This window comes from Mus musculus, chromosome 11 (genome assembly GCF_000001635.26).
Source record: "Mus musculus strain C57BL/6J chromosome 11, GRCm38.p6 C57BL/6J".
Taxonomy (NCBI): domain Eukaryota; kingdom Metazoa; phylum Chordata; class Mammalia; order Rodentia; family Muridae; genus Mus; species Mus musculus.
The window spans coordinates 65,766,242-65,790,052 of record NC_000077.6 but is presented as its reverse complement, the minus strand read 5'-3'; the positions used below and the strand labels follow the sequence as shown (position 1 = coordinate 65,790,052).

Sequence of the window (23,811 nt, the reverse complement as noted above, 5' to 3'; positions counted from 1 at the left end):
GCTTGGCTGGTTCACACCCCAGGAACACACCCTTACCTTCATGAACTTGCTGGGTTGAGTGTTTTCCCCAGGTTTCTTTGTTACTTGCTGTCTCTTTCATGTTCATTTAACTATGGTGGGTCAATGTTTCCCTAGTCTGATTAAAGTCCTTTTATATGACCTATACACCTTCTAAGGGAATATTGGAAACAATAATATATGCATCTTCTAGCATTCATTCAAACTCCAGTGATGTCTTTAAGAGATTGGTGCATATATATATATACATATATATATGCACAATATATAAAAAATATAATGTAATATAATAACATATTATACAAGTATATATCATATTATATATTTTGTAATATATATAACTAGTATAATACATATTTTATAATATATATTTTATAATATATACTATATACTATATAAATAATGCATATAATTATAATATAATATACATTATTAAATAACTATAAACTTGTTGGAAGTGGGGTGAGAGATTTACAAAAGCACTTTCCCTAAGACTGTGAGATATTTATTATTTACACCAAAGACTGAGATTGGGACGCTCATGAAGCTTACGGAAAGAGGGAAATTCAAATTCCTCTAAGCTATTTCTTTGCATTGCTTCAGCCCCCAAGGAACTGTGGAAATGACACTCACACACCACACTCACACACCATAGTGATACTAGAGCCGGCTGGGAAACTTTCCTGACAAGTCAAATGCCATGACACACTGGGGTCAGAGTCTGGTAGTGACAGGATCTGATTCTTGTTTTATTGCTAGCAAATTATGGAACCTTTGATGCCTTTCCCCTGGGTGTTAAAGTGCCCAAGCTAAAAATAAAAAATAAAAATAAAAACGCAACTATATTATATTGTTTTTTTTTTCTTTTGCGTCCACCCATGTTTCCTAAAATGGCGATTTGTTTTGGAAGAAGTATTTTATTTGATGTTTTTCATCCTTAAAACCATTTTTAGAGAAGATTCTGGAACCCATCCATAAACCAGGTTGACTGAAAACTTAGAGAGATCTGCCTCCTAAGCACTGGGATTAAAGGCATGTGTCGTCACGGACAGCTTTATGCTCTTTGATTCTTCTTCTGGAACTAAAATATAACTTCCTTCAAAGAAAGCCACCTTCTGATCTGCGCTTGAAAAAGAGATGCGTTTGAAGGCCATCACAGCCTCACCTTTTGCTGTTTGCTGTCTTCTTCCCACACAGAATAAATTAACAAAATATTTGGCATGGATTCTGGACTGAAAAGCCTACACCGGAACTTTTTCTTTCGGGTTCTGATACTTTTTTTTTTTTTTTTTTGTCAGTGAAATACTCCTGTTAGTCCCCAGCAGAACAGAGAGCTCTGGGTTGAGACCACAGTTATTGTCATCTCTTCTGCAGTGATGGATCAGAGACTGGACAGGAAGCGTGACTTCTGAGATCTCGTAGAACTCTACGTGTTCTGATTTTGGGTTCTGAGGTTCAGAGAAGGGAGTTCTAAAGCTTTGGGGCTGTAAGTCTTTCCCTTTTCTCAATGCACATATATTTCTGATTCTGCAAGCCACTATGGGTCCCTGAGTGGTAGGTTGAGAGTCACCCTGATCCAGGACTTCAGGCCCTGCCCTCAGTGCTGGGCGCTGCAGCTCAACCTGTATTGCAGGCTGCGCGTCAGTGCTAGTGGGGGTGTGCCCGGGGGCGTGACGGAGGCGTGCCCGGGGCGTGGCCAAGGCGGCGCACGCCGCGCCCTCAGCGGAGCGAGAGGCCGAGCTTGCTGCATTGCAGCCGCCGCGGCGCCGCTCGGCTCTTCACTTCCAACAATGGCGGCTCCGAGCCCGAGCGGCGGCGGCGGCTCCGGGGGCGGTGGCGGCACCCCGGGGCCCATCGGACCTCCAGCTTCTGGCCACCCGGCGGTCAGCAGCATGCAGGGTAAGGACGGTGGGCGCGCAGAGACCCCGGGGCCCCCTCGCGAGGCGCTCGGCCGAGCCGCGGCCTGTGGAGCCGCTGCGTCCCCGGGGCTGTCTGAGGAAGCCGCCCGAGCTCCGCGTCTCGGGCCCGGCCTCGCCCCGGGATCCCCGCCCCGGGCCGGGTTTCGGTGAACGCTGTGGCGGCTCTGGCTCTGCCCGCTCCGGCCCACCTGGCCGCCCCCGCCCGCGGCTCACCTGGCGCCCGCTGGCTCCGGGAACGCGCGCGGCCGGGCCTCTGGCTCGCAGGTCGGCCGCGTCCCGGCCCTCGGCCCCGCCGCCCCCGCGCGCTGCAGTGGGGCCGGCTCAGGGCCATCTTGCGCTTCACGGTGCGCCGCTGGAATAGGGCCACTGCGCTGTCCCCCCGTCCCCAAAACTTTGCAGGGTGTCTGCGTGGGAGGGGCGGGGGGTTGCGAGGCCCTGGGCCACCTGTAAGGTGGGGAGACAGCCATTGGCCCCGGAGAGGCGTTTCGACCCAGGCCCGAGATGTGTCTTATCCTCGCATGCAGAAAAGAAAAATCAGATAAAAATAGAAGACCGAGTTGGGCTGAAAGGGAGAGAGATTCAGGAAACCGAATGGCAGAGGTCAAAGTGATCATGTCTGGGCATCTGAGGCAGCTCCCCTGTAATGGCCTTTCCTCACCGGGAGGCCTTAGGAGCTCTGTGTGGGATTTGACAGGGGGTGTTGTGAAAATAACAGGCCCGAGTCCATTTCTTAGGTTTATTGGGGGGATTGACACAGGCAAGCCCAGAAATCTCTTGACAACTTTAGCAAACGACTTATGTTGAATTATTAGAGTCGTTTGGATATCTTTGGTATCAGTATGATACCAACTCTTCATAAAGCGCTCCTTGTGTCTAATGAAGTTCAACAGATTATATGTTGAAAATTTCGTGTTTATGCCAGCATACCATGATTTGGGCAGCAGAAATACGATCTGTATTTACATCCCTTCCCATAAGAAACATTTATGGGATAGTATATAAACAGATTGAGCATTTCATTCAGAAGATATATTCTGTACAGGTCCTAAGCTAATTAATTCAAATTTAGTTAGTTATTGGATGCCTGCTATGCTCCATACAAAATACAAGATGGATTTTCTTCATCTCACACCTTTACTGTTTGTTAAGATAATTTGGGGTTCTCATCTCTTTTGCCCTGTCCACAGTGGGTGACTTAAAGTTTAAATATTTTAAGGGTAGAGACAGAGCCTGATTTGAGCTCAATCCCTGGGATATACATGGCAGGAGAGAACTGATTTTCTCAAGTTGTCCTCTGACCTCTACCCTTGAATACACAATAAATAACTCAGTAAAACAATGAATATATTTCAGGTGTGTGTGTATGTGTGTGTGTGTTTTGAGAGACGTGGCTGACCGTTTGAAAAATCTGTATACATTTTTTTTTCTTGTTCAGAAAATCTTGAGCAGCTGCTTAGAGCCAGCGTAGAGCTCCCTTTTGAGTGTGTAGAGACTAGTGAACCCAGTGTCTCACCTCTGATGGAGCTGCTTAGAGCCAGCGTAGAGCTCCCTTTTGAGTGTGTAGAGACTAGTGAACCTAGCTGTCTCACCTCTGATGGAGCATGTCCCTTTGAGGATGCAGGAGGGAAGACATGGAGGTAAACAAGAAATGGCTTAAGAAAAATGAAGGCAACGGGCTGGGTTTTGTGATAGAAGATTACAGGGCCATCTCCTTGATAAGATGACAGAGAAAGCCTATCTGGAAAGAACAGAGATGGGGCCTAGGCAATGAGAACAGTGAAGAGGGCAGACCATCTAGGAACTCTGAGTCACATGGTCAGGAATTCTGATGTTTACTGTCCATCTCTGCTTTTTGATATCTGGAACTCTACTTAAAGGGGCCCTAAACTGTCTTAGAATTATTGCTGAATTTTTAAAAGACCTACCAGAGAGAGGTGGTGGGGGTGCGGAGAGGGGAAGAGGGGGGTGTTTTGCATGTATGTATGTATGTATGAACACCACATGGTTGGTGCTGGAAAGGTCAGAAGATGTCATCAAACCCCTGGGGCTGGCTTTGCAGATGGCTCTGAGCTACCAAGTGGGTGCTGGAAATCAAACCTGGCTCCCTTGCAAAAGCAACTAGTGTTCTTAAGCCCTGAGCCACTTCTTGAGACCCTGTTTTGTTTTTGTTTTTATCTTTACTGATATATACTGATATATCTTTCCTTGAGGCAGGAACATGATAGTTATATCCTGTGTTTTGAACTTGTTTTGATTGCTCAGAATAAAGAAATGCTTGAAATGTTTAAGGTGCTGTGTAGCATAATCTGAATTAGCAAACTTGAGTTTAAGTAGCAAATTATTTTTTTCTAGGTTTGAGCTAAACTACCCCTCCCCCCCCCCTTTTTTTTACTGGTGTCTTTTTTTTCTTCTTCACATCATCATCATTTTTTTTTAAAGATTTATTCATTTTGTGTATGTGAGTACACTGCTGCTTTTCAGACATACCAGAAGAGGGCATCGGACCTCATTACAGATGGTTGTGAACCACCATGTGGTTGCTAGGAATTGAACTCAGGACCTCTGGAAGAGCAGTCAGTGTTCTTAACCGCTGAGCCATCTCTCCAGCCCTACCAGTGTTTTTCTTCGGATTTATTTTTATTTATTCTTTTTGAGATGACTTCTTCCTGTGTTTTCCAGGCTGCCTCCCATTTCATAATCTTGCTATCCAAAAGACTGCCTTTCTTGGAGTTGTTCATGGTCAGGTCTTACTGACCAGCAGATTCAGGAGTAGGACAGGGTTAGAGTTCAGCAGTCATTGACTGATATCCAGGAGGATAGGTACTTTGCACAGCTTGACATCTGTGACCCAACTGTGATACAAAGTTGGAAACATTATTTCCATTATATTGTAATGCTCAATGGCCAGAACCTTGGTCATCCTCATCCCAACTCAACCAGGACTCAAGGTTTTTGTGAGTATAGTGTTTAGCCTCTCTAAACATCTGTTTCTTACTTGGAAAGTAAGAATAGTGCGTATCCCACAGGTACAAGGATAATGTACACAAAGCATGGGACCTGGCATACCGTGAAGATGCCATGCATGTTGGCCATCAACATTCTCATCTGTTATTTCCACTGGACCCTGTTTCTTTACCCCTGTGTCCCTAGCCTCTTGTGACCAACTTACACATTTCCTTTCTAGACTTTATTGTGTGTGGGTTGGACACTTCTAACCTGTTGATGTCACTATTTTTCACTACTAAGGGACCCAATTTTTAGAATTCCAGAGAAGAGTTTGTTCAACTTCAAACTCTTAAAACCTTGTTTTCTGGATCAGGGATTCTCAAATGATGATAATGCTGTTTGTTGTGTTTGAGGTACTCTTGTAGTTGTAAATAGGCTGTGGGATGTGGGTAGCTGGAATGGGAATTATAGCAGCTTTGGCTTCTTAACAGTCATCATTTGTTCATTTCGTTACATTTTCACAGAGCAGTTGTACTTCTTATTTGGCTATTGTTAAAGCATTCTTCCCACAGAGTCTCAGCTAATAGAGAATAGTAGCTGATTTTGCTATTACTCATATGTTTGAGCTTTCATTCATTCTGACTCACTTTGTTTTTGAACTTCCTCATGTCCATATAGAGACGTATAAACATTTACAAGCTGAATATGCTCTCCCATCCCCACCCCCATTCTTCCTTTGATTATTTGGTGAGTAAAACTATCAAAATGTAGATCTGCTTGCAAGTTGGGTAAATAGTATTATAAAAATATATTAGACATTAGGATATGCCTTCTTTTGAGTAAGAAAAAATATTCAAATGAGCTATTATTAAATTGTCCTTAATTCTTAATATTTAGTTAGAAATTGAAAACATTATTTCCCCAATAATTAAGAGTTTGAAAAACCACTTCATTGATAATTTGTCATCACAGATAAATTTAACTGAGGTTTCTTGCATGGTATGGTAGAGACTTTCTAGTGGTATCTTGAAAAAGCCCACGAATTTAGCCAAGTTAGTGAAAGCATATCAGGTGCTCAATCTCAGGTGAGCTGGGTATAAGTCGAAGACCTAATGTTCCATAAAGTCACCATGGGCATGTTAGAGAATAGCAAATATTCTGGGGAAGAAAGCGTTCCAGCTGAGAGTTGAGCAACTTCAGCAATGAAAACACTGCATGCTGATTTCTTCTGTGCTAGTGGCTTTACCTCTGCATAGAGCAATGCCTTAGGAACAAGAGTTCAAAGTTGAAAGGATGCTGCATTTACACTAGGAAAAACCAAGGTTTAGAGTGTGCCTTTTGCACACTCTGCACCCTTGGGAAAAGACCAGATTTTTTATAATTTCCCATAATTTCTCATCTATTAAAAGAGAAGATACATAGCTTATATAGAGACTGTTTTAAAAATCACATTAGTGCATGTGAAATGTCTTATATCATAAAATACTATGAAATGTAAAGATTATTAGAAATGATATTTACCTGTTTTAGCGGCTGGTCATTTAATATGTAGTGAATTTAAAAGATTCTTAAAATATGATACATTGAATTTATTATAAAGCCTTAAGGAGACTGGGGAGATGACGCAGTCTGTAAAGTGCCTGCTGCATAAGCATGAGCCCCTGAGTTTGGGTCCCCACAGCCACGTAAAAAGCAGGGCCTGGCGGAGTGCATCTATAGCTCTAACCCTGGGAGTGAAGTACAAAAAGATTTCTGGAGCTTGCTGGTCAGCAGGCTCAGTGAGAAATGCTGTCTCAAAAAATAAGTTGGACAACAATTGAAGAAGATAGTGTATATTGCCTTGTGGTTTATAGATGCACTTACATCTGAATGCATAGATGGACATACATAATAAATTAAAAAAGAAGGCTGTGAAAAAAACCAGAGCCTTAAACTTGAGTAATCGAGAAATATCTCTTTAAAAGTGCTTTTTTCAAAGTGATCAGCATAGCTAAACTTACTTATGTATTTACTTGTTTATATAGATAGGGTCTTGCCCTGTATGGGGCACTTGTGTAATTCTTATAAGGATTGCGTCTACAAGCATGTAGCAGCTTACCCAGCTTAGAATCCCATTGGTTTTGAACAGCGCTGAGCCATTTGTAGAGTACTTTCTGTACAGTTAGCTAGAGCATAAATGGATGCTTGATTTTCTTAGTGTATTGATCTAATGTAATTCTTCTCCTTAAATCTTAAGTATGACTGTATAGCATGTGATTAATGCCCATTCTTGGATAAGCATTTTATATATGGCAGTTTAAGTAAAAATATAAGTAAGAACATAAACTTTAAAATGTCCTGAAGGTTGTCTTTTAAGAGAAAATGGGGATTTAAAATCACTCTGCTTTTTCTCTTCCTTGCAATATTTAAATATATAAACAAATACCAAAAAAAAAAAAAATCCTGTTTTTGATTTAGTATGTGGTCTAAAGAACCGAACTTGGGATTGGACATGTAGCTGAGTTGGTAGAGTACAACCTGATGTGCAAGAAGCCGTGGGTTCTAGCCCCAGCACCATGTAAACGGAGTGTAATACATGCTGCGATCCAGTGCTGGGATGTGAAGGCAGAAGGGACGAATAGAAGCTCGGAATCATCCTCCACTAAATAGTGGGTTCAAGGCAAGCTTGGGATATAGAAGATTGTTTCTCTCTTTCTCTCTCTCTCTCTCTCTCTCTCTCTCTCTCTCTCTTTCTCTCTCTGCCCCCCCTCTCTGCCCCCCTTCTCTCTCTCTCTCTCTCTCTCTCTCTCTCTCTCTCTCTCTCTCTCTCACACACACACACACACACCAAAAAATTTAAAATTAAAACAACAATAGATACTGACAGCAGACAGTGAAGAGTCCCAAGTCTTATAGTTGCTTGTTTGTTTTAGAATACCGTTTCTTTGTATGTACATGTGGTGTGCACAGGTATGTGTATGAGTGTGTGTGTGAGTGTGTGTGTGTGTGTGTGTGTGTGTGTGTGTGTGTGTGTAAGGATGTAGGCAGGTGGGGAAATCAACCTGGAAACCTTTAGTTAATGTAGACTGGTTAGCTAATGAGCTCCAGGGAGCCCTGTGTCTATTACCTCTGGTCTGGAGTTACAGGCACATGCCATTTGTACCTGGACTTTTATGTGGATATTAGATATGAAGCTTGGATCCTTGTGTTTGCACTGGCATAGTTACTTTTGCGTTGCTATGATAAGATACCTTGACAAAAGCAACTCAAGGAAGGAAGGCTTTATTCTGTCTCATAGTTCCAGGGTACAGTCCCATCATTGCAGGAGTCATGGAGACAGGGATTTGAAGTTGCTGGCCACACTGTGTTCACAGTCATGAGGGAGAGAGTGGTGGTGCTTGCTTGTGGTCAGCTCACTTCTCTTTTTACACATTCTGTCCAGAATCCTAGCCCAGGAACACCGTGCCCCTCCTCACCCCCGAGAAGAACCATGTAATAAAGATAATCCTCTACCCAAGTAGTTCTAGATCATAGCAAGTTGACAACTGAGATTAACCATCACACAGGGTAATACTTTAATATGCACTTTACTGCCAGCTCCAAATGTCATTTCTTTTACTATTAGTAAATTAGTTCTCCCCTACAGCGCATGTTGAAATTCTCTTATGAATCTTTAAAAATGAGAGCATATTTAATAAGAATAAGAAATAATCTTTTAGAATACACATTTTCTCACTTTTTGTCTAATGTACCTTAGATGACATGGTGAAAGGAGTCCTAAGATCAGCTAAACTGTGGTGACACTGCAAAGGAGCATCAGCCGGTAGTTAACACTGCCAAGTGAGCCTTTCAAAGGAGAGCACAGACATGAGCAGCTTGACTCTTCAGGAACAGCACGTTGTTCCCACCACTAGGGAAGAGGACAGAAGTGGATAATGCACAAACCTTTTACAGCTCTATTGTATTTCATCTTACTCAAAATTGCTGGAACAATTTTTTTAAAAGAATAAGAAAAGTGTTGCTACATGTATTTGTCTGTGCACACATTTGGGGGTGAGGTGGGGGTTGTACACACTAATAAATAGCATCCTTATATGTATTGAGTGTGTGACTTTGCCAAGAAATGACATTATTAAATGTCTCTTCTGATTGTTTTTATTTTATGTGTATGAATATTTTGCATGTATGTGTGTATGTATGTGTATTATAGGCATGCCTGGTGCCTGAAAGGCTAGAAGAGGGCATTGTGTCTTCTGGAACTGGAAGATGGTTGTGAGCCACTATGTGGGTGCTGGGAATTGAACCCAGGTGCCCTGGAAGAGCAGCTGGTTGCAAGCACCATCTCTTCAGCTTCTCCTCTGATCTTTTGGCGGCTTCTTTAGGATCTGGGTCAGGTATGTGTAAGGAAAAAAATCACTTTAGGGACTGTCAGAGGATCACCAGACTCTGCCTAGCAAGAGCCACAGATGAAATAGTGTCTGTTTTTGTCTCTGTTCACACACCGTAATGTTGACAGAGAAGACTGCTGTGGTGTCAGCAGGTGTGCTTACTAGCTTTCTAGGTGTGCTTTCTCCTTACTAGCAAGCCTGTTTTGCTTGGTGACTTCTACTTTAGTTCTTTGTTAGGAGATCAAAACCGATTGATTGCATAGCTTGGTCATCTTCCCCATATTTATATGCTAGTCACAAGGCCAGAAATTGGAGTTCCTGGTCCAGGAATCAAGTTCACTGGTTTATCATAAAGAATATTACAAGAGAAGATACCTACAGAGAAGATACCTACAGCAAGATAAGGAGAAGGAGCCTGGAGCTTTGGGTCACTCTCCAGGTCTAAATATGGAGACTTGTGTAGATAGGGAAACCCAACAAGGCTGGTCTACTTTACAGTTGTGGCCTCTCCAAGGAGCATTTCTCCCTTCAGGTTATGGGTCAGAACTCCTCTGGAATGAGGAAGATTCTACAGTCTACTGTAGGACAAGGGTAGGTCAGAAAAATCCCATTGTTTTTGGGTGGTGGGGTTTGAACTCAGGTTCTCAAGCATGCTGAGCAGATGGTATTTCACTGAGTGGCATGCCCAGTAGCCAGAGAGATTCAGTGCCAAGACTGAGAAGGCCGGGAAGATTACAGCTGCTAAGATCCTGTTGGGGAAGAGAAAAATCTTGTTTCCATAGCCCACCTGAGGGGGAGTTACCAGCCACATATTGTAGTTGGAAGCCAAAATACATATATAGCATGCTTATATGTACCAAGGTGGTAGAATGTGGAGTATGGGGTTGGCCTGAGCGCTTCCTTGTTGCCTTGTTAGGTTCCTGGGAATGTAAAGGAGGTGGGCTTTGTGTAGGTTAAGCTGCTCTGATGAACACCTGCAGAGGCAGAGAAGACACTGCCAGTGTTGCTCATCCAAGGGAGTGACCAGGACAGCTGTGACTACAGTAATGAAAGCCTGCTCTTTCCTGGCACTAGACATTTTAATCAGCCCAGAACACCTCTGGGTCTTAGTGAGTCTGATAGAAGTTAGTCCTTACTTAATATCACAATTCTAAGTTGTTCCTCCTGGGAACAGTGATACATTGAAACAATGTGGTATTCAGTTATACAGCTAGAAAGTAGAGAGGGTGGTGGCAGTTGGCCACAAGGAGAAAAAGAGCTGGCATAAATGGACTACAGAATCCCATATTTGAACACATGGGAAGAATTTGATGACTGCTGTCTTGAGTGATGTAGACAACCTGGAATTACTAATTTACAGAAGATCCCTTTTGATAATCAAAAGGAGATAGAACGATCAGGAAAGAAGTCTTGTCAAAGTCACTCTGAAGTACAATGAAAATAGAAAGTTTGGCCAAGTACACTAGCTAGATTTAAAGCTATAGTGTCAATGCTGTGCATAGCTGTGCTGTCAGAGACATGCCAGGATTTTGAGGTGAAAGTGGGAAGGTGGCCAACAACAATAATCTTTATGCTTCTGCTAGAAGGAAGGATTTGTAACTGAGTTGTGGCATGAGCCAGTAAGGGATCTCTGATTTCTTAAGTTAGGGTTGGCCTCATGATGCATTTTTGTAGCTGCATGTACACATTCAGTAGCTTAAAGCCCCTAACTGCTCAGATGAGAAGAACATGTACTGTGCTATACAGCCCACCCAAAGGAAAAGGTGCAGAGAGAATGCAGAACTTCAGAAGGGCTATACACAGCCAAAGCTAGATTTAACCACAGCTTTCAACCCCAAGGTTACTGGGCATCATCTTTAACTTTATATTTAACCCAGACACTCAGAGCTTAAGTGAAATGACTTAAGTTCCATAGAGGGCCTACAGTGCTGGTGTGATAGCTGTTGTTTTGTTACTTCTTGTTGAATGCCTCTTAGCTTTTGCTTTTATTTTTACTTACAGTATGACCAGGCTTTTAAAGTACTATGAACCATTTCCCTACCATAAATTATAGATTTCTAGTCATGATTAGTTAAGAGATCTCAGAATTGAGGGGGAAAGTTAAGAATGAGGAGGAAGTCTGGGATGAGCCCAGGCAGAGAAATCCTCATATTTCCTTTGTGGCCTTATAAGCATTTGGTGCAGTAGAGTCTCCATGCTGTCTCTCTGCTTAGGGGGAAGCAGAGATTTACTTGCCTAGGGCCAGGAAAATAGAAGGACTTCTACTGTATGCGTAGGGAGATTGAAATGGAGGGTCATAAAATTGAGTCCTAGGGGTAGATAAGGATATAAAGACTAAGGTAAGGCTTGCAGTGATCAGTTACTATCAAAAGATTAACCTGACACCTAGTACTCCCTAGAAGGGGGACTTAGTGTCAGTGAATGATAGGGTGGAGTATACAAGATGGGAGAAGCTGTAAATTGTATAAATGTGTGCATTTAGTGGTACTGTACAAGCTACAAAGGTGAAGATGTTGAAGGTGGGTCTCCTCATTGTTTTACTCTAACCATCTACACAAGATCTTTGAGTGTAAATGAGCCCAGTGAACTACTGGGCATTAACTTTCTGACTTGCACGGGTCTTTCACACAGACACATGGGGGAAAAATAATTTACTTAGAATAGTTCTTTTAAAAACACATTTAATTGAAGTTTTGAAGAGTAATAGAATTACCGAGGAAATGGTGAAATACTGTGTTGTGGTTAATTTGCCGTTTGCTTTCAGAGTGAGTAGTATTTTGTGGAAGTAAACAGATGAGGGCTCAGAATTCAGACACTTAAGTTACCTCCTCCATAATTAAATAAAAGGAACAAGCTTATACCTATGTGTCTATACATTTGAACCTTCAGTTACACAGGTCTGAGTTGATGGCAGACCTTAAAGTTGTGGAATTTTGCTTAGCACTCAGACTATGCTAGTTCTAACGTAAACAGAAATAACTGATGACGGTTCAACGTTTGCATTCCCAGCTCCCTTCCTCCCTGAGCCAGTCTTCAGCCACCCCACCCCCTTTTTAAAATTGATCACAGACTACTCTGTGTGTGTCTCCTTGTACTCATTTTGACTCCTACTTTTATATACAGGTTTCAAGTTTATTTATTTATTTGATCTTTTTGAGATAAAGTCTCACTAAGTAGCTGTGGCTGGCCTGGACCTTGCTTTGCAGATCCTTCTGGCCTTTATCTCAGAGATCTGCCTGCTTTTGCCTCTGTTTCTGCCTCCCCAGTGCTAGGATTAAAGGCTTGAACCACTACTTTTCTTGCTACATTCTTTTTGTTCTCTAGTTCTACCACCACCACCACCACAACCACTACTTCTTCCCCCTCCTCCTCCTCCTCTTCCCCCTCCTCCTCCATCTCCAGTACCACCACAGCCTTCTCCTTTTTTTTGTCCTTCCTGTAGTAGCCATTTGCTTTGAAGAAAAAGTTAACTGTTGTCTTCACATTGTTGTTTCTCAGTCTTTCTGCAATGGTGATTGGCGTGTTTCTGTGCTGCATCCAGGGAGTGCTTTCCTCCTGACTTGTACTCTAATTTGACTGCTAGGAGGCTGGCCGGCTTTTAGAAGCTCCAGCTTAAAGAGCATGCATATCTAGTTTTCTTCCTGTATTCTGTTCCTGCTGCATGGCTGATGTACATCACCCTTCCTGTAGACTTTGGCTCTTAAGTGCTCTGCTGCCCAGGTTTCCCAGGACTTTGTAACCATGAAGTTTCCATTTCTGTTTCCTTTTTGATTGCCATTTGGGAAATTAAATGGTCAGCAATTGGGTTACTTAGTTGTGTGAAAGTAACTATGTAACTGTGTAAGTGGGTTTTTCAGCCTTTATGTATTTTAAATGTAAAAATGTAGCTATCTTCTTAGAGTCTTAAGGATTTTGGCTACTGGATAAAAGAAAGACTAGTTAAACTTTTCTTCCTTTAGATATGGCTCTTTACCTTTTTTAAAAAACATGTTTTAATTGAATTTCTATAAACTAACTCTCTTCCCATTTTGTTTCCCAAAGCCATAATATATCTAAGTGTAGGAAGATTGCTAAGAAAACCACGTGACAGAGTCAGTAAAATAGTAGATAATGTTTTGCAAAGGCAGTGGACTTCACTTTGATTTTTGAAATAGGTTCTTGCTGTGTGACTTCAGCTGCCTTCAAACTTGTAATCCCCTGCCTTGTCCTGGAGTACTGGGATTGCAGCTGCTTTACTGTTTAAGAGATCGACTATACTGGGGCATTTGACAGATAATGATGCATGGATGCAGTGTGTACCTAGGGTATAAGCAGATCCTATGAGACCTGGAGACAGGTTTATAGGAGAGTTCACAGGTTTTCTTTCTGTAATTTCTAAAGCCCCTCTCATAGCATTTCTAAGGACACCTTTTTTAGGGGAGGGGATAAGGCCCTACTTACTGTACAGGCCAGGCCGGCCTCAAACTAATCCTTCCACCTCTGCCCTCCTGAGTTCTGAAATTACAAAGCACGTCATTACCCCAGCAAGGACTCCACACTTCCTCCACCCCACCTACTATAGAAGACTTTTGCCTTTTGTTTAGTGATTTTACTCTTGACATTTGAAGTTAGTAGATTGTCTAGAAAATTTTGTTTTATGTGTTTTAAGTTTTAATAGCTTGTCAATTACTAAAATGTCTTAGTCATAGATAATAATTAGCTTGTTGACATCTAAATCAGTGTTAGCTAGGGAAATAACTTGTAATATAGTCTGGATTTGTAGGTTGAGAACACCAAAAAATTGATGAAACATCTTTAAAACTTTCTATTGAATATGTGGGAAAAATAACGACTAAGATGGTATAAGATAATTTAAACTGTGAGTGCAATGCAGTGTATCTGACAGAGCCCTATGCTCTCCTTGTCAGTGTGGTGGGGAGAGTGATTTGAACTGTTCTTGCATTAGTTTTATTCATAGTGTAATATAACGATGCAATGTCATGTTCTGATTTGTTTGACTTACAGCAAATGAACTGCAACTTATCTCTTTTACTTTAGGCTTTCAGATAAACTTCTGTGAAAAGGCACAAAGTAAGCTAAAATTTTGATATTCTGTTACTTTTTTCTCATATCCATCTTGGTATTGGGAATGTGTCCACTGTTGTTTCAACTAACAGACCATGGGGATTTTGCACTGAAAGAGCTTCCATTTTTCATTCTGTTCCTTCCCACCCTTAGTTATATTCTTAACTATAAATTGTTTTTGTTTTTACTTGAAATTCAAATAGGAAAAAAAAATGTGTATAGACATTCAGATGCATATGGGCCCAGAAAAAGAAGAAGCTATTCAGATTTAATTGTAATTTAAATCACAAATTGAAAGTTCACCTTTAAGATTGTAGAACAGAAAGCCCATACTGCATGCAAAGATTAGGCTTTTATTTGAAAGGACTTAATGTTTACGTTTTTTTCCTCTTTAAAACAAATCTTATTGTCTCCATCTTATTCCAACCCACCGCTGTCCTCTATTGGGAAGTTAGTCTTTATAGACTAAGTACGTCAGCCTTAAAATATGTAATAAGAACTTTTATTTGCTAAGTGTTATGCAAACGTTATGTTAAAATGTAAATGAAAACTAAAACTTACTGAGCGCATTAGGATATTAGGATATGGCTTAGCTCTTTGGCCATATAAGTGCCAGTCAGTGGGTTTGAGTCCCAGGACCACAATCAGTCAGTCAGTCAGTCAGTCAGTCAGTCAGTCAATCTAGATGTTTTGATTCATAGAATATAGAACAGAGTTTTTAAAATAAAAAGTATTTATAAAGTTAAAACAAAATACATTTTGAATTTTAAACATTATAAAATACAGTTTTTTATTTTTTAATTTTTGTTTTTTAAGTCTCATCTGAAGGAGACTGCTCTAGCTTACAGGAAAACATTACAAAATGATTTTTATCTTCTGCTTCTTTGTGTCTGAGGATAATGATGACCATTTGATGTGTATCATTCTTTTTTTTCTTTTTTTTGGTTTTTCGAGACAGGGTTTCTCTGTGTAGCCTTGGCTGTCCTGGCACTCACTCTGTAGACCAGGCTGGCCTCTGCCTCTTGAGTGCTGGGATTAAAGGCGTGTGCCACCACGCCCGGCGTGTATCATTCTTAATATGTTAGTTTGTAGGGAAAGTTTAAACTATTTCTGATATATTAAAGCTTCTTTGTTTGTTTGGGGAGAGGGTTCAGAAAGCTTAATTTTTATTGGCTGGATATTGAGGACATTTTCTTTGTAATGCATTGAGCACAAGTTTATTTCTTGAAAGGGTTACCCAGGATGTGATATGTGCTATCTGCTAGAGATGAGCCAGCAATATACTAGTATAAACGGTTTTTAGTAGGCACTTCATTATCTTCCTGTTAGCTTAAGTACTAAACCCAGTAAGTAACACTCAGTAAGTTTTAGTTTCCATCTACATTTTAACTAATGCTTACTTAATACTTAGCAATTAAAAGCTCTTATTACATGTTTTAAGGCTGACGTAATTAGGATTTATTATTGTATTCATTGTTTTCTTTGCCTTTAGTTCTGCTGTGTGTATAAAACAAGAGACACATGTTTGGGTTAACTCTAACGTATGCAGTTCTGTAAAGAGCTCTTAAGATAGGTTAGCAGTACTTGGGGCTCTGAGTGGCTCCACCCTCTCCTGTTGCTGCAGCTCTGCATTCTCTACTGTTTCTGGTGACTCCAATAAGAGAGGCCGAGGCCCCAAAACTATGGGAGCTTAACTGAGTGTGCGGAGGGCACATGCAGGCACACTTGTACGCTCACCTTTTCCAACTCCTGCTTACCTAAGTCCCTGCTTTCTCCTGCCTTCCCCCAACTCCCCCTTTATCTTTCCCACCTCTTTTATTTTCTGCCTTTTGAGATTCAATATCATTATATTTACTTCTTCATGAGATGCACATCGACACTAAGAACTGTATAGTGAGTGAGATTCCTGTACAGAAATTAATAGAAAGAGGCACCTGCCCTTGTGGCCTCACAGTGTAGTGGGCAGAGTTGACTCCCCACTGATTATCAATATCTAACACTGATGCTATGTGCAGACTGCTTAGAAACTGATATTAATGTCCCGAGTGAGAATGGTAGCAGGAGCTGATGTGTCCAGGATGCCTTTGTTTCTGCTGACTTCAAGAACAAATAGGCCTAAGGATGTATGTCTCATAGTCACTGCTTGCTTGCTTGCTTGCTTGCTTGCTTGATTTTTCTTGAGATGGGGGTGGGGGCAGGGTCTTACTTTGTTGCAAAAGTTGTCTTTGAACTTGGTGCTCAAGTGGTCTCCCTGCCTCATCCTTCTGAATTGTTGAGATTGTAGGTATGTTCCACTATGCCCCTTGCAGTTGCTGCTTTCTGTTGAGAGCTGGAGGCTCAGGGATCCTGCTATGGGCCTAACCTATTTCAGAGTTAAACAGAGCTGTCTGTGTTGACTGACTCTGGAGGATTCAGGACAAAAAATGCACATGTCAGGGATAGGAGGGGGAGTAGGAGAGTTGGGGTGGCCAGCCTTCACCCAGCAGCATTCGTTTTTGTACAGATCATTGCTTATATTTTAGGATAAGGATAAACTTGTATCTTAACACCTTTTCCTGTGATTTTACAAAATAAAACATTTAAAGTGCAAATTCTGATGTTTGCATCAGTCTTCTAGTTTGCTTTAGAATACAAACATTAAGTTTGTTAAAGTGATCACCATTTCTTAAAAAATTAAGAATTTGAAAACATCAATTGAGTAGGTTTTCTGTTGATTCATACTTTTCCAGAAGTGCCAAAGGATGTTTCCGAGGTAGGGAACCGTTTACTTCATTACCACTGTATATACCACATGGTAGTTGTAGGACAGGATGCAGCAAAGTGCAGAAGAGTAGGCATTTTAAAGGTGCAGGTGAGCAGCAATCCCCAATCCCCATCCCAGCCAGGACGTTGTGTTCTAACCTGACCATGACTAATGGAAGCTCTGAGATATTAATGTCCCATTATTTGACATGCACACTTTTTGTTCTTTATGTTTCTACATCACGATTCAAATCTGTTGTTGTTGTTGCCTGCTTTATGTTAGTGAAAGCTTACTGGAAATGTGTATATGTGTGTTTACATATACAGGTAGTAGGAGATTCCACTTTTAATTTGGGGTCCAAATTTTGGTAGAGTCTGAATATTCACTTTATACCTCATGTTTTTTAAGTAAATTACAGTTTGTGCATGTCTGATTTTTATTTTATAAATAAGATGATATATTTATTTTAGACAATAAAAACAATTTATGATAATTCTGTTACATTTCTGCTAATACTGTTGGATCATTGAATTTTTTTTTTTGAATTTAAAATTACTTGAAGGAGAAATACCTTTACTTTTGTGAGAGTTCTAGATGTATAGTTTCTGCATTTCCAAGACTGAATTTCAGCTAGAGCCTACTGATTAATCTTGTTAAGAGACTGCCATTGCTCATGTAAATATGCTTCTAAAATGTATGACCAAGTTTGAATGCATTTATTGTCGTTATAGATGAACCTCACAGTATGATCTGCTGGCTTTATAAAACCAAGTCTCGGGAATGAAGGCAAACGTTTACTTAGAAATATGTTCTTGAAAAAGTTTTGTTTTTTTGTTTGTTTGTTTTTTATTTTTATTTTTTTCACAGAAATCAAGCTTGCCTAAGGTCTGCCAACCAGTTGACTTTGGGGTGGGTAGAGGACAAGAGTGATGTCTGTCACAGATCCCTGGACTTAGGATTTTTCTCCGGAAATACCTGAAATTCTGTGTTAATCACATTAGGAGCATTTAGGAGGCAGTCCCAATAATTTAGTTTTATATCATATCAGCCCATAGCAGAAGACTTCTTGGTCTCTAAGGAAAATTTGGCAGTATTATTTTGGTAGTTTTGCCTTTTACATTTCGGTTTGCTTTAAAAATTTCTTGTGTCTTTTAAGAGTGTTTTGCTTGAGAATGTTTGCATAGCAATAGAATATTACCACACTCCTACTACTTATGTCTCCACCCATAACCCAGACTTCTTGTAGCTCAAGCTGGCCTTGGGGTTTTGTAACCACCCTTTTCATTTCAGCAGTCTGATGCTGGAATTACAAACCTGTTCAGTGCTCTTAGTTTCCAACCAAACTGTTACTAAGAAACCTATGTGCTACAGAGGTGACTGTTGTCTCATGGTATTAAGTGAAATTAGACTACATTGGTAGTCATTTTTGGTGACACTACATATTGATGTATTGGGGAAAGGTTTATGTGTAGGAGAGAGTCATTCTAGTGGCTGACTCTTCTTACTGTATTTTCTATTTTCCTTTCTCTTTCTTTTTCTTTTCTTTCCTTTTCTTTTCTTTTCTTTTCTTTTCTTTTCTTTTCTTTTCTTTTCTTTTCTCTTCTTTTCTTTCTCTTCTTTCTCTTCTTTCTTTCCTTTCTTTTCCTTTTTCTTTCCTTTCTTTTCCTTTCTCTTTTCCCTTTTCTTTTCTTTTCTTTTCTTTTCTTTTCTTTTCTTTTCTTTTCTTTTCTTTTCTTTTCTTTTCTTTCTGCCAGGATCTTGCAGTGTACTGTAGGCTGGCTTGAACTCAAAGTTATGATCCTCCTGCCTCAGCTTCTGAGTGCTGGGATTACAAGCACGCTGCACCTTTATGCCTTTAATTGTGGAGCCTTCTACAGTAATTAACTCTTACTGTTTTTAAATTGGTACTAACAAAAAAGATAGCAGTGAAACCAAAGGGAGTGTGTTTGCTCAGTCTTTTCAGTCTTCATAGTTTCTGACCTGATTAGAGTGTTTGTAAAGGTGTTGCTTTGGCTTTATTGATGGGATGTAGAGAACCAGGGAAAAGTAGTGGAGGAGGGCCAGTTCTTCATGTTTTCAATAAAGGCTTAAAAACTCATTTCTTTAAAAAAAGATTTTTATTTTGTTTTATGTATATGTATATATACCTACTTGTCTGTTTTGCACCATATGCATGCAGGAGCCTGTAAGCTAGAAGAGGGTGTTGGAGCCCCTAGAACTGGAGTTACAGGTGACTGTGAGTTGCCTGATATGGGTAGGTACTGGGTGCTAGGAACTGAAGCATAGTCCTATGTAAGAGCAGTAAGTGCTCTTAACTACAGATTCCTCTCTCTGGCCCTGGCTGATTACATTTCTAAATTTGTTTTTTTTTTTTTTTTTTTTGGTAGTAAAAGTCTTGCAGCTAGCCAGGCAGTAGTGGTGCATGCCTTTAATCCCAGCACTCGGGAGGAAGAGGCAGGCGGATTTTTGAGTTCGAGGCCAGCCTGGTCTACAGAGTGAGTTCCAGGACAGCGAGGGCTACACAGAGAAACCCTGTCTCGAAAAAAACCAAAAAAAAAAAAAAAAAAAAAAAAAAGTCTTGCAGCTAATGACTAAACTTTTATCATTTAGAAATGGGGAAACAAAACGAACACATTTACTGCTTTTGAGTATTGGCATAGTTTATTTACATTGATATAGATGATGAAGTTAGTTGACAAGAGGTTTGTGTAGAGCTGGCTTATGAGCTATAGAGGCTGATCCCCGGTATATTTATCATGTTGTCTGGGAACCATGATATGGTGTCCGTGTACAGTCCTCCTGGGAACAAAGCAGCAGCAAAGTGTTTGTGGTCTGTGGGCAGAGTGAGGTCTCTTTGTTCCCTCTGTATGTAATACGCTATCACAGAGACGTTGCCTAATTATCTGTGACCTTGGAAGTTGTTAGAACATGAACTCTCCCTAAAAATTATTTTTGTTGCTAGAAGGAAGATTTCTAATGCTCATTCCATTTAAGTCTATGCTATTTTTGAAGAAGGAAAGTGTGTAAGTGGGATTCTCTCAGAATTTTTCTTTATGTGCCAGTTGATATTACTAGGTGTCTGTCAGCGCTTGTGTGGCCGGATGGATGAGAATAGAAGTGATGCTCTAGAGGCCTGTCTCAGCTCCATTCCTAGTTAGAGCTTTCATGTTTGCTTACAAATGGAGGATGGGGTTTTTAAATAAGGTGTGGTAAATGCTAGAATTCTTACTACATGGTTTTCTGAGTGTTTTCCAAATTCAGATAACCATTTCCAAGGAGGTAGGCTGTCTTGGTATTGATCTTCTTAGCAGGTGGGACTCCCAAGCAGACATTACCAAAAGTAAGGACTAAGAGTAGACGAGTATATCTCTCCTTTAGAGAGGCCCTCATAACATTACTCTCTGCATGATTGAGGCCTGTCTGTAATCGTATCTGTGTGCTGGAGACTTTGAAGCTGAAATAAAACGAGAGTTTCCTTTGAAGAAGCAGATATTTTTAGAAAGTGAACATGCATACACAGGAATGTGCTAGAAAGACTAGATGATGATGGTGATAGAAAGAGTACATGATAGAGTACATGATGAAGAAGAAGAAGGAAGTCGATGATGATGATGATAATTATGTATATTGAGACAGTCTCACTACCCTGGCCTGCTCCTTAATCAGGTGTTCTGTCCCCTAATTTAAAAACAAAACAAAGCAACAAAACAAAACAAACAAACAAAAAACCCAACCCAAAATCTTTTAGTTCCTAAATCAAATCAAAAGTCACATAAAGTGAAAAGACATTACTGGAACAAGTTGAACAGTACATGTACAAGGCTGGTTCTTTTGATTCAAGAGACTAGCCTTTTCAGTTTTCTTATTTTCTCCTTTCCTAGTGCCCAGCAGGTGTCATTAACTGTTCAACAGTAACACTGTTAGCCGCCTCTTTCTTAATACTCGATCGGAGCAGCATGCTGACTTTGAAGTATAAAGTGTGTCTCCTACAGTCTTCTAAAATTGCCTTAATCTTTTGCTTTTCCTTCTTGGGCCTTGAGTGGGTATGTGACAGAAAGAAGCATGTCAGTCAGGGTCCCCTGTGTACTGTGCACGTGAAGCAGGTCGGGTGCAGTGTGGCCTCTTGAGTGCCATTTACCCCTGCTATTTTAATGTAGTCTAAACTTCAAAAACACTAATTCCTAGAATGCATTTATGGGCAACAAATACTGCTCAGTTGTGTCCACTAAGAAATGAAAGTCTTATTTACATCTTTTAAATTTGGAAGATGTAGTGATTTGAATAAGAATGGCCTCTGTAGGCCAGTATGTTTATGTTTCCTTATCAGGGAGAACACTAGTTGAGAAGGACTAAAAGGTGTGGTCTTGCTGGAGGAAATATGTCACTGGGGGGGTGAGTTTTAAGGTTTCAAAAGTTCATGCTAGGTCTAGTCAGAGTCTGTCTCTTTGTCTGTCCATCCATCTATCTGTCTGTCTATATCTATCTATCTGATCAGGATGTAACTGTCAGTTACTGCCCCAAGGACATATGTGCTGCCCAGCACTTGTCATAGTGATAATGGACTAAACCTTTGAAACTGCCAGCAAGCCCCCAATGCTTGCTTTCTTTTGCCTTGGCTGTTGTATCTTTCCACAGAAATAGAACAGTGACTGAGACAGGAGGCATTGAATAAGGGTCAGAAGAAGCAATTTGCATTGTGGAAGGAGCTAGAACAGTACTGTGGTAACTGTTTATACATACACAGTATACTAAGTTTGTACAGTTGAGCCCACTCCTTTCCCCCTCTCTTTTGCCTTGGTAATAGCACTGTTAGATTTTGATTTAATTAGACTGTGTTTTCTTTCCTTGAGCAAATGGTGCTTTAACTGTGAAATTGTCTACATCGTAAAGCTTGCTTTATCCTAGTCTGTTTGCTAATGAAGTTCATGTAGAGTTGGGAAGTCCAGAAGAGTTAATTACTTAATGACTGGTGGGAATCCCTGTGGTAATTGGGTAAATAAGTAAAGTGGATCACATTCACTTTTGACAAGAATCTGACTTTCTTACATGGTTAATAATATTATACTAAGCAAAAGTCCTAAGGAGGAAAAAGTCAGACCTGGTGGATTTTGGTGGCTTCTCAGCTTATATGTTGCTGTGAATAGTTTACTTCCAGCCGCGTGCAGGTCTTAGCCCTGTTACCTGGACTCAGTGGAGCTGCAGGTCAGTGTGCTTTAGCTAGGAACATTGTGCTTTTTCTTTATTGCATTGAACAAATATTTTTATCCAGTCATGGCACATACAGTTTTACAGTGTTGATTGAAAAAAGTCCTGATAGAAATGTGGTTAAGAAAGTGTGGACACTGTGCCCCTTTCTTAGAATTGGGAACAAAACACCCATGGAAGGAGTTACAGAGACAAAGTTAGGAGCTGTGACGAAAGGATGGACCATCTAGAGACTGCCATATCCAGAGATCCACCCCATAATCAGCTTCCAAACGCTGACACCATTGCATACACCAGCAAGATTTTATCGAAAGGACCCAGATGTAGCTGTCTTTTGTGAGACTAGGCCGGGGCCTAGCAAACACAGAAGTGGATGCTCACAGTCAGCTAGTGGATGGATCACAGGGCCCCCAATGGAGGAGCTAGAGAAAGTACCCAAGGAGCTAAAGGGATCTGCAACCCTATAGGTGGAACAACATTATGAACTAACCAGTATCCTGGAGCTCTTGACTCTGCTGCATATGTATCAAAAGATGGCCTAGTCGGCCATCACTGGAAAGAGAGGCCCATTGGACAGACAAACTGTATATGCCCCAGTAACAGGGGAACGCCAGGGCCAAAAAAAATGGGAATGGGTGGGTAGGGAAGTGGGGGGGGGGAGGGTATGGGGGACTTTTGGGATAGCATTGGAAATGTAATTGAGGAAAATATGTAATAAAAAATATTAAAAATAAAAAAAAAGAAATGTGGTTAAGGTGCTAAGTGTTCATTATGAAGAGTTATGTGGCTACATGTTTTTTATGAGGAGATATATAGAGTTTAGTTCATTGGTATAGCCCTCTCTTTCCATTATGTAAAGCTCTAGGTTTGATCCCCAGTGCTACAAACCATTCCTGCTTGACCTTAGGGCTGACAGTTAGTGTTGGGTGACATGTTTCTGTTACATTAATGATTATAGTGTAACCAGATCCAACCAGAGACACACTGTGAAATATGACAAACAAAAGAGCATGAATATTCAGGCTGTTCTAGCAATTATATGAAAATGTGTATGTTTGTATTTTTAAAGACACTAAAAGCCCATCTTCTTCTCTAGGCTTCAGTATGACTGTAGAAAACTATTTTCTTTTAGAGAGATTTGGAATAAGTGACAAGGAAATTGTAATTTAAAATAGAAACAATAAGTGCTGCATATAGAAAATATGAAACAAGGTTTTGATATGTATGTGTGTGCATGTGTGTAGATGTATGTGTCCATGTGTTTACTTGTGCAGGTGGAGGCTGGAAGTGAACTTCAGGTTTTGTTCCCAGGTCCCATCTACTTCCTTTCGTAAGCCAGAGTTTCTCATTGATCTGGCGCTAAGTAGGCCAATCTTGGCTAGCAAGCATCATCCTCTCTCTTCCTCCCTGGTCCAGAGATATAAGTGTGTGCCATTTTGCCAGACTGTTACAGGCTCTCAAGATCAAACTCAGGCCCTCATGCTTCCATGATAAATGCTGTATTGACCAAGCCATCCTCTCAGCCTTCTGAAGTAGAATAGTTAAAATG

The 23,811-nt window shown here is 40.7% G+C and overlaps 1 protein-coding gene across 6 annotated transcripts in view; it reads left to right on the top strand.

Moving 5' to 3' along the window:
- Positions 1 to 1,693: 1,693 nt before the first annotated feature.
- Map2k4 (mitogen-activated protein kinase kinase 4) overlaps positions 1,694 to 23,811 on the top strand; it is a 100,116-nt gene continuing 77,998 nt past the window's right edge. For 2 of the 6 annotated variants that reach the window (NM_001316368.1, NM_001316367.1), the window contains exons 1-2: positions 1,694 to 1,917; positions 14,288 to 14,320. Coding sequence is in view for 2 of the 6 variants with exons in the window: in NM_001316367.1 (NP_001303296.1) it covers positions 1,809 to 1,917; positions 14,288 to 14,320 (142 nt within the window). In the remaining 4 variants the exon portion in view is untranslated. The remainder of the gene's footprint in view (positions 1,918 to 14,287; positions 14,321 to 23,811) is intronic. The other 4 variants (NM_001316369.1, NM_009157.5, XM_011249033.3 and 1 more) reach the window with 3 other exon arrangements.